General features: G+C 45.5%; 1 protein-coding gene across 1 annotated transcript; it reads right to left on the reverse strand.

Annotated features, from left to right (window-relative positions):
• Window positions 1-1,323: 1,323 nt before the first annotated feature.
• On the reverse strand, window positions 1,324-4,696 carry ZBTB5 (zinc finger and BTB domain containing 5). The gene has a single exon (XM_021691786.1). The coding sequence runs from the start codon at window positions 4,694-4,696 to the stop codon at window positions 2,663-2,665; it is 2,034 nt and encodes a 677-aa protein (XP_021547461.1). The 3' UTR covers window positions 1,324-2,662.
• Window positions 4,697-10,780: the final 6,084 nt, after the last annotated feature.

Raw genomic sequence — 10,780 nt, forward strand, 5'->3', positions numbered from 1 at the left:
CTTTGCCTCAAAGACACACACAGTGCAGGGAGAGTGGAGGGACTGAATTGAGGGCAATGACCGTAACTGTGATTGACAGCATTGAGTATTTTGGAGGAGATTTGGGTTTTTTAAAAAAGTACTGGTCAAAGCAGGGTTAGGAGAGAAAGCCATACTACTTCCCTTTTTTCTTTCAACCTTAATAACCTAAGCGAAGAAAAAAGAACACATACTTAGTTAGAGGCATGAATGTGACAAATTTTTTATTTCAAAATCTCAAATTTTGACCAGCATAGCACCACTGACGTAGGTGCCCTGATAGAACTTTATGATTTGATCACCAGAAATGATTATGCCAGGCTATAATTAAGGCTAACAAATCAAAATTCAGGTACCCCAAACCAGTTCTAATTCAGGTAGAAGCTACGGATCACAGGAACCCTGAGACTAGTTTTGCAGGGAACCTCTGAATTATTTTTAAGTTCTACAGCATGTATGAGGACACGGGCCCCAAAGCTTGCTTCTCACATGTAGAAACCGACTAAGAGGTAGATGAGAGATTCCAGATTCCATCTAGCAGTGGAGAGGCAAGGCTCCGGGCGCTCTATCAGAGACAGGCCCTAAAGCAAAGTCCACTTAAGGCTGAGCTGAGGTGAGGCGCAGCCTCCCGGCCCCTCCCCCTCAAGATGGAAGGGAAGAGAGCTACCCCCGCTCTTCCCCGTGCTGCTGGCTCCTCTCCCCGGGCCCAGGCAGGGCCTCTCTTGTGCTCCGCCTTGACCCACCTGCCTCCCAAGGTTAATCTCCCCACAAGACACTGGTCCCCACATCAAGCAGAGGGGTAGACGAAGAGCCCCCTCACATCCAGTCAGAACATGACTCCAGCAACAGCCGCATGCACAACTGCATTTCACACGTGATCCCATATCCTCCAACGGTCTCTTTCCCACTTCTGCTGGAAAGGAGAGGAATCACAGAAGTTTCCTTTTTGGCTTTCCTCCCTGGGAATCAGTTCATAGGAGATGCTAAGCCTGACTATGAACAATGTGAGTTTATCCACAGACAGATGTGTAACTGCACACACTAGAGTAAGGGGAGAAAACACATGCTGATTGTTTTAGGCTACACATACTTAGCTTTCTAAACAGTTCTAAATAAGAACCGAAGGACTTCTTTTGATTTACGCACAATGGTTTGGTGTCTCTGAAAGAGCCGTATAAAAAATGAACTCATGTTCCATGCATGAATTAAACTGACTTCATGAGCTCTCCAAAGACCTGTTGCCCTGGATGCACACGAGCCCGGGCTCGGCCTTGCACAGGTGCCGCCGACAGCCCTGACGGCGCAGGTGGGGCTGGCGAAGCGAGGCGGGGGCCACGGAGGCCCCGGGCAGTGGCCCAACTGTGTCCTCCAGCAGTCTCCGGTGCTACTCGGTGACTTCCGTGCTCCGGGCTGCCCAACTCTCTTACAAAGTCTGGAAAATATTTACCTGGGAACACCGCTACTATGTTTGGATTTTAAACAATTTGAGACATTCAGTCTTGGGTTGGGGCAACAACGCTAAAAGCTCAGGGTCTAGACTTTAAAACTATAGTATATAAAAGTGATCAACCCACGGTGGAGACGTGTTAGCATCATTTTTGGTTAGTCTGCAACAAAACAGTAATGCAGGCCTGGACAAGATGCCACGCGGGGCAGGAGTGCGGAGAAGCAAAGCAGAGAGCGGGCCTGTCACTGGTGAGATGTGTCAGGCTGGACGGGCCCCCAAAGCCTGGATGGAGCAAAGGGTGAATGCACCATGAAAGATCCCACAAAACAGGACTCCACATCATTTAACAAAGACAAACACTAGCTCTTTTCTGACTTCCAAACATGGAACTGTAACATATGTAATACAGGTTGGGTAAAATACTGCTAAAACAGCACGTACAGAAACAACACCTTACTTGCCACTCCCTACGGTACATACTCCATTTACAACTGTGTTTTTAAAACCAGGAAAAGTTGTTAAAACATCTATCCAGCAGTGATGTTTTCAAAAGTATGTACACCTAACAGTCCGGAGAATGCTCGCTCTGGACCCAGTGTCAGCACCATCAAAGTGCAGTGTCTGTGACTGCAGTTGAGACAAAAATTAAAAATACAGTACTTGCTGAGGCCTCGGACTAGCTCCTGATACACTTTAAAGCATTTGTGGCGGACAGGCATGTCCCCAAGGGCCTTCCTTTCAGACAGGCACAAGATCGCCACCGGCTACACGTAAGTACGGTGTGCAGCGCTGTACGGGTATATAATATTCCCTTCGGAGGATATAGGAAATTTACTTAAATGCTTCACAGAGTTTTATAAAAATTGCTAAAAAAAATTTTTTTGCACTTCGATTTTTAATTTTTAAATGTGCCACTTTTAACGCCATCAATTACAAACTACTTTCTGACCGCAGTACTCAACCCTAAGGAAGAACTCGGTTTCAGGGATCGCGTCCCTCTCCGGAAGTGTGCATCTCACTGCGAGATGCGGCCGCAGCCCAACGGCCCCGCGCATGTACTCTCCAGCTGCTAGTCACCGGCATTTGCACCAGCCATCGGGGGCCCGAGGCCTCCAGCCCAGTGGCCTCTACCACCAACCACAAGAGCCGTCCGCTTCGGTGAGACGACTGGCGCCGGCCTGCTGCCGAGCGGCCCGGTTAGAGCAAAGTGCTGGGGAGACTGCTGCCCTGCCAGCGCAGGCACGTGGTCTTTGAATGTTTATACAGGTGGCTGGACTGACTGAACCTCTTGCCGCACTTGAGGCAGGCGTAGGGTTTTTCACCTGTGTGAACTCGGATGTGCTTCTTGCAATCTGTCAAGGTCAGAAAAGTCTTGCAGCAGATTTTGCAGGCATACTTGCGAGCCCCCTCTACAACCAAGACGTTGTGCTCTGATAAGGCCTTCTTGCACTTGGACAGGACATCAGCAGATGCCCTGGTCAACTGCGGAGGGCCGGGCTGCGAAGGATGGCCGTTTTCAAATGAGGACGTGGCCGCATTCATCATTAGCTGGGAACTGGCAGAGTTTTCTGGGATCTGTGAGCTCCTGACAGAAGTTACAACTGGCATTTTGGGAGCTATGCGTCGGTAGTATGGAAAGTTACTGGCTCCTCCTCTCGGGGAACCCATCATGACCCTGGAGAAGGAGGAGTGGAGGCCCAAACCAGACCGGGAAAAGTCCATCCCAAACTGTTCTCCTCCTTGGTAGCCTGAGGTCTGCACGCATGGCAGGCCCATCACCTCTTGCATAGGCCTGACGAAATGGGAGTCTGCAGGCTCACTGAACGGGTTCTCCACATGAGAGCCAGGGGCCGAGGAGGGCCCGCCCGCAGGCCCAGCCTCTGGACTCAGCAAATAAGGGGCCTCCCCCTCCAGCCTACAGTCACTAGTAGTGTTTGGGATATTATCATCATTGTTCTGATTTGCACTAAAGTTACTCCCTCTGCCCTTGTTAAGAAAATTTGAAATGCTGAAAGTGGATTTATGTTCTAGGTTATTTGTGACTTCCAAAATATGGATGTCACCTACCCTGTCAGTGCTAGACTGGGGATCTGAAAAACTCCGATCACTGCTTTCAGGGCTGAGGTCTATCTTCTCGGCACTGACCACAACCCCTTCGACTTCCACGGATTCGCTGCCTTCTGCTTGGGAGGTCACATCGCTCACTTCATCCTGAGGCTCAGGAGAGCTCAGGGGCTCAGATTTAACCACCACTCTCATGTGTTCCTTCTCTCCAAGGCCAACCTCGGGATTTTCACACTGAAAACCACTTTTCTCGGCTGCAGCTTCCTGCTCAAAACTCGTCTCAACCTGAGTCGCACGGGAGGCCATAGACAACTGGGCCATGCTGCCAGCAGTATTGTCTGACTGGCTGGGCACCTGGGCGTCTTCTTGAGCACCAAAAGACTGGTCGAACATGATGGCACTGTCTTCCTGGTTGTCGGCCATCCCGTCAGCCTTAGGGTTATCCACGATTTTCAGGGAATCAGGTGAGAAGAACTCCTCCCGAGAATGAACCCCTGACGGCCCGTTCTCCGGTGTAACATCAGCAATGGCAGACTCGTCCATGGTGGGCCGGAGGCGCTGTCTGGCCCGCTCCTCTGCAGACTGCTTGCGCTTATGAAGGCGTCTCATGGGGAAGGGTGTCCGCTGGTCCAGGTTACTGCGCATTGAGGAGCTCATGGGGGCTGGCTGCTCCTCGCCACTCTGGCTGGAATTGAGGGCTGAGCTCACGATGCTCAGCCCCAGCTGCTGCAGCATAAAGGAGCGCTGCATGCGGGCGCTCTGCTCCTGGACGCGCTCACTGGGGGGAGACATGGGCAGCGTCCTTGTCGTTAAGTAATGCTTACACGCCTTAACAACAGAGTTCAAATGCAGGTGAGAGGCTGCCAATAAGACATCCATAACATTGCTCTCCCCCAGCATGAGGGTGGAGGTGTACATCATGTCAATCAGTGCGGCAAAGGCCTCCGCTGTCACTACCTCGCTATCCAGCTGGATCATGTTCATGGTCTGATCTCCCTCTGCCACTGAGAACAGGGCTCGGAAATGCGTGCTGCATGCTGCCAGGACCGAGCGGTGGGCTTTAAAATGTCTGTTCCCCACGACAATGACACAATCACAGAGCTGCCCGTGAAGTCTCTGGTAGTTCAGCTGCTGGAAGATCTGTTCAAAGTGTCCAGGAAAATCCATGATCCTATAGAAAAAACAAAGAAAGAAAGTGTTAAGACTTAGAAAAGCTGGAGTCGAAATCAGAGCACAGAGGGTGCGATGAAAAGAGATATGGACAGCCAAGCTTGGACCTTTTAAAGCTGTTGATATTTCTCATGATGGGCACACAGACTAAAAACCTGTCAAATAAGGAACAAATGCGAATTCGGCTAACAATTCTAGAAGCATGTACACATGTGGCATCAGCTGCTGGCTCTTTACGGGCTCCCCTTCATAGGGCCCACTTTTAACACTTAGGGACCCATGTTAGAAAAGACCAACGTGTAAGTGGTGGAATAGCTATCCCATAGAAGTGAATTAGAATTCTGCATTCCCTAAGGACAGTGAATAAGCTCCATGAAATTCTAGTCTTTTAGCAACCTTAAGAGTGAGAGGGGCAGATCAGTACAGAAAGTGGGTTGAGATAATTCACAAACAGGAAATCAGAGTGCTATTAGAAAAGGAGAAAGACAGCCAGAGAGCCAGTGATACCACATGATACACTAGGCAACAAAGTGATCTGGTCAATATAAGTACAACCCACACCTAATTTATATCTCATGTTCTTTATAAAAACTAGTCACTAGAAATAAGGCAATGTTTAAAGCAGATTATATTTTCCAAGATGGCTGGCATCATTAAGATCGCCCATCCTGCATGCTTTCTTACAATGTGACACTGATACCCCTCTCATCAAGGTGGAGTCCGTGCTCATTCCCCTTGAAGCCAAGCAAATCTAGGACTACGGCAGAAATTACAGTTTTTCTTCCACTCCCACTGACTTGGGAGCTGGGTCATAAAAGGCAACAGAGCTTTTGCCTGCTCTTTCTGGCTTGCTCCTGGAACCCAGGCACCATGCCGTGAGGAAGCCTAGCTCAAGTCTAGCTGACAGTCAGCACTCACTCCCAGGCATGAGTATGCCTTCAAGGTGACTTCAGCCCCAGTCATGGTCTGACTTCAACCCCATGACAGACCCTGAGAGAATCATCTAGCTGAGCCCAGTCAACCCCTAGAACTATTAGAGGTAACAATAAAATGATTTTTGTTGTTTCAAGCCATTAAGTTTGCAAGTGACTTGTTACATAGCAACAAATAACTGGAACAACGTGAAACTTGTTAACATTTCCTCACAAATCAACATTCAAATATTATCTCCAAGGGACACTTTTTTGGGTGTGGGGGGGTCCTGCCTACTAAGTCTTTGGGGGAAATTACTTTTCACCCATTCTTAGTGCTCGTGCTGCAGATCAGACTGCCCTAAACCTCTGAGTTCCAGGAGTGGACAAATAATCCAGGGAGATCTGGCCCCATGACTCCAGTGATTGTTTCAGAGATGGGTATGTGACCCACGCCATGCCAGTTAGAGTCTGCCCTGGGATTCTCTTCACCCAGCTTGCAAGTTATAAGGTAGATTAAGTCTAGCACTGATGGTGGCCGTTTCTGCCTGTCTGAGAAGGAAGCCAACACAAAAGAAAGCAGTACCCCCCCCCCCAAATGTGCTGATGACAGCAAGACCCTGGGATCCAGTCATGACTACAGGTGGCATCACCCTAGGATTTCCTATTTCATGAGCCAATGAATTCCGCTTTTATCTTAAACTGGTTTATGTTGGATCTGTCACACAGTCAAACATAAGGTTTAAAACATAATTTCAGAAAAACCCAAATAACATGGCTATCCTAAAACCTTTGTGGATCTAGAAGGGGTATTTAAAAAAAATTCAGTTAGTTTAGGAGATATAAAATTTGTTACTCTCAGCTCTGATGGAAGAGAATCATGAATCAAGATCATGGTTATTCAAAACTACCAAGCAACTGTGGCAAACTTGGAGGTCCAATGTAAAAGCGATAAAAAGAGCTCATGCTGAAAAAGTAAGTGTTTTACCAAAAGCTGATGTCTAAAGCCTTCAAACCAAGGAAAAAAGCTTCAGGTCTCTTTAAAAGATTTCAAAATGTGACAATATGAATCTAAATAGTTGGAGGAGATACAGCAAGTAATCTACCAATTTGTAACTATCTGACTCATAGCAAGTGTATACTACAATATTTGTTATCTGCAGGACCAGATTTTTAGTAATTTCCAAACTAAATATAATTAAGAAAATACACTTATACCACTGCTCATTATATTAACATGAATAATCAAGAGCTGGCTGTTTTCTCAATAGATTTACTTTCCTAATAATGCTTTACTTAGACTAATAAAAAAGTTCATTTGTGTTCTAGGAGAACAAACCAATTAATAGCACATTTTAAACTATTTGACTTATATATTAACCTACCCACATGCTTTTCAATAACTGACTTCATAAGGAAAAGCACACCCATACTCAAATACCATCGACTGATTTGCTGCCTGTGTGCCGGGCAGGACCTGCAAAGTTGCCACCTGCAGGAAGTGTCTTAACAGTCTAAGGAATTCTTAACATTCAGTATCCTTAATCTAGTTAACACCCTAGCAGAAAAAATAACCAAACAGAACTTTTTCTCCATTTTTAGAGATGATACAGACAAAAATAAGTGTAAGCAAACAAAACTAGGCAAGGTTCCAGAGAAGCAGTCTAGGATTCTGACAGAGCTCCGAGTCATGGAGTCCTAGAATGTTCGCCCATTGTTCTGATTTGACTAAGTGGAAGTAGGGAACGGCTAGGACTAGGTGGGCACACAGGTGCCCAGCGTCAACCCCAGATCTTGATCCGTCAGTGTTTACTAATTTTATAATCTCTCTGTTTCTGCTCTGTCAGGGCTGGCTCAGAAACTGGACAGATCAGGTCTAGTAAAAAGGGACTCTATCAATGACTAAAAAGTGAGCATGACTGGGGAACTCAAGCGAGAGCCAGATCCCTTACCATCTCCCCCTACCCTCAACTCTCCCTGCTCTGCCACCTTGTTTCCCAGTTCAAAATTCCTACGGATTAGCTGACCTAGAACTTCATGATTCCGTTTGAATAAGAAAAGGTATTAGTGCCCTACTTATATTCCTAGTGCAAACTCAAAATGCTGTTTCTACTAAAACAGTTTTTGAGGGCAGGGACTGCATTTTCTTTCTCCCTCCCTAAGTGCCTGATACACAGCTCAGTAAATTATTGGTTGAATGAGCACTGACTGTATACAGATGAACTACAACAGCATATTACCCAACAGTTATTTTCCTGAAAGTCCCAACTATCTCTAAAATCAGCCAAAACCCAGAAAGTCTCAGAATATCCAAAATAAAGATCAAAGCCTACATCTGAAAGATTTCCTCATAGGAAAGTCCCTCAAGCGCTCACATAATCTTTTGTTTTAAACAAACAAAATTCAAGTTTTTCTAGTTTCCTAACTGACTGAAGATGAGCAACAGCAATTCTAGAATGAGGGCAAGAGGCGGCTGCACGTTGACAGCTGTGTAAATAAATAAATAAATAAATAAAGACAGCTGATCCACTAAGGGAAAAAAGAGGCCCAGCAACGTAGGAGCCATGTCCTAGAGGGCTATACAACCCAGAAGTTGCAACAGCCCATGAAGGCACTTGTGTATTTGGTATACAGATTCATTCATCCAATGTTTGGAAGTGCTTGCTTCATTCAAGGTTAAGTGCTATGGAACAGAGATTGATGTGGCATAGTCCTAACTGTCACGGGTGCTTAGCGGGAACACGACATATACAAATTATGACCAAATGGAGAGCACTAAGTGCCACCCAAGAGATGAAGTGTGTTCGGGGGCTCAGATAAGGCAAACGTTATTTCCAGCTTCTTGGTGGCCCTGACGACAGAGCTGGGTACAAGTTCGCACTTGGATAAAAATAAGACATAAAATACATTCCATGCAGAGGTAAAAGTGGGGAGAGGTCTGAGGTGGGGAAGGCAGCGTATCTCTTCTGGCTGGAGAGCAGGTAAGGCTAGAAAGGCAGGTATTGGAGAGCAAATGCTCTTAACTGATAATGATCACCAGGCATCATCAGAAAAGTTAACAAAGAGGCATATAATTTTCATCTAAAGACTATCATCACTTTTCACGTAACTTTTGTAAAAAAATATTTTAATTCCATTTTTTGTCAGAGAGAGAGAGCACAAGCAGGGGGAGCGGCAGGCAGAGCAGGCAGAGGGAGAAGCAGGCTCCCCGCGGAGCAAGGAGCCTGATGCGGGACTCGATCCCAGGACTGGGTCATGATCCCGGGCCGAAGGCAGACGCTTAACCGACTGAGCCACCCAGGCGTCCCTAATTCCATTTTTTAAAGCTTGAGCGCAGTATCAGTCAGGGTTCTTGGTTGCAGCAACAGAAACTGTTTCTAGCTAACCTAAGCACAGAAGCTGCTGCAAGAATTGATGGGAAGACTGGACACCTGAGCTTGACAATCTGGCCAGAATGCTTGCTGTCTGTGTGCTGGACACAGCCACTTCTACAAGAATGCTGTTCCCTTCATTATTGTTAGTTTCAATTCTTGAATACATGTCTTTTTTATTTTTTTATTTTATTTTTTTAAAGATTTTATTTATTTGACAGAGAGAGACACAGCGAGAGGGAACACAAGCAGGGGGAGTGGGAGAGGGAGAAGCAGGCTCCCCACTGAGCAGGGAGCCCGATGCGGGGCTCGATCCCAGGACCCTGGGACCATGACCTGAGCCGAAGGCAGACGCTTAATGACTGAGCCACCCAGGTGCCCCTACATGTCTTTTTTAATATTATGTGAGATGAAATGGAAAGTACACTTGAAGTAATTGTGCTGCATACTAAAATGCAATGTAAGGAAAAATTCTTGTGCAATTTTTGAGTTGTAAGCTGAACTAATTGCTTTATCATGGAACACCATTATAACTTGGAAGAACAATGACAAACTATGGTTATTCAGACTTGAGTATTTGCCAGACATCTCTTGAAGATGAATGAAATGAGCTTGTCATTTCAAGGAAAACAACTTATAGTATTTGTTGCCTATGATAAAATTTGAGCTTTCAGGTAAAAATTGGAATTTTGGGAAATTTGTACATGTCACTGTGAGTTTCACAGCTTCCCAGTGCTCAAACCCAATGAGATGATTGGTGATATTGATGGAATGTGATTTTTTTTTATTATAAATGCATTAACATTTGGAAGATCTGCATAACCCAGTGAATCAGTATGTTCCAAATGACCAATGTTATAAAATGTGATGTTAAAAAATAAGTTATGGATAAAAAAATTCATTCAAAGTGCAAGATACATACTAATGTATTTCATTGTAACAGAATATGAAAAGTTTGTTGACATGGTTTCAGATTACACATTGCAACTAACCAACCACTTAAGAAAATACCATTTGCTAGGGGCGCCTGGGTGGCTCAGTTTGTTAAGCGACTGCCTTCGGCTCAGGTCATGATCCTGGAGTCCAGGGATCGAGTCCCGCATCGGGCTCCCTGCTCGGCAGGGAGTCTGCTTCTCCCTCTGACCCTCCTCCCTCTCATGCTGTCTCTCATTCTCTCTCTCTCAAATAAATAAAATCTTTAAAAAAAAAAAAAGAAAAGAAAAGAAAATACCATTTGCTGAGCTCTGTTACAGTATCAGAAAAGAATATCCAAAGTTATTTGAAAAAGCTACTAAAATACTCTTCCCTTTTCCAAGTACATATTTGTGTGATGGTGGATTTTTCTTGGTATACTTTAATCAAGGTTATAGCCCAACAAATTGAATACAAAAGCAGGTATGAGAATCCACCTGTCTTCTTTTAAACTAGACATTGAAGAGAATTTCAAAGATATGTAAATCAGTACCACTCTGAGCATCCTGGTGCCCAGATCTTGGTTTCAAATACCATTTTCTAACAAAAGGAACTAGTGCTCTTTGGAGAAATGGCTGATTCTAGGACTGGGGCTGAAAATATACAAGATAAGCCTGCAGTATCTTACAGTGTCAGGAAGTAAGGAAATGCTTCAAACAAACAAACATACATGAAAATGGGAATATGTGAAAGGGACATGGGACCCAACAGGAGAAAGAGCTCCCAAAGGCCAAAACTGGAAAAATCTGAGCAAAAGATAAAATACCATTGGGGGGCGGCTGGGTGGCTCAGTCGTTAAGCGTCTGCCTTTGGCTCAGGTCATGATC

The sequence above is a fragment of the Neomonachus schauinslandi genome, chromosome 13 (assembly GCF_002201575.2).
Source record: "Neomonachus schauinslandi chromosome 13, ASM220157v2, whole genome shotgun sequence".
Taxonomy (NCBI): domain Eukaryota; kingdom Metazoa; phylum Chordata; class Mammalia; order Carnivora; family Phocidae; genus Neomonachus; species Neomonachus schauinslandi.

Coding starts and splice junctions, on each gene's coding strand:
- ZBTB5 (XM_021691786.1), bottom strand. CDS start 4,696: ATGGATTTTCCTGGACACTTTGAACAGATCTTCCAGCAGCTGAACTAC.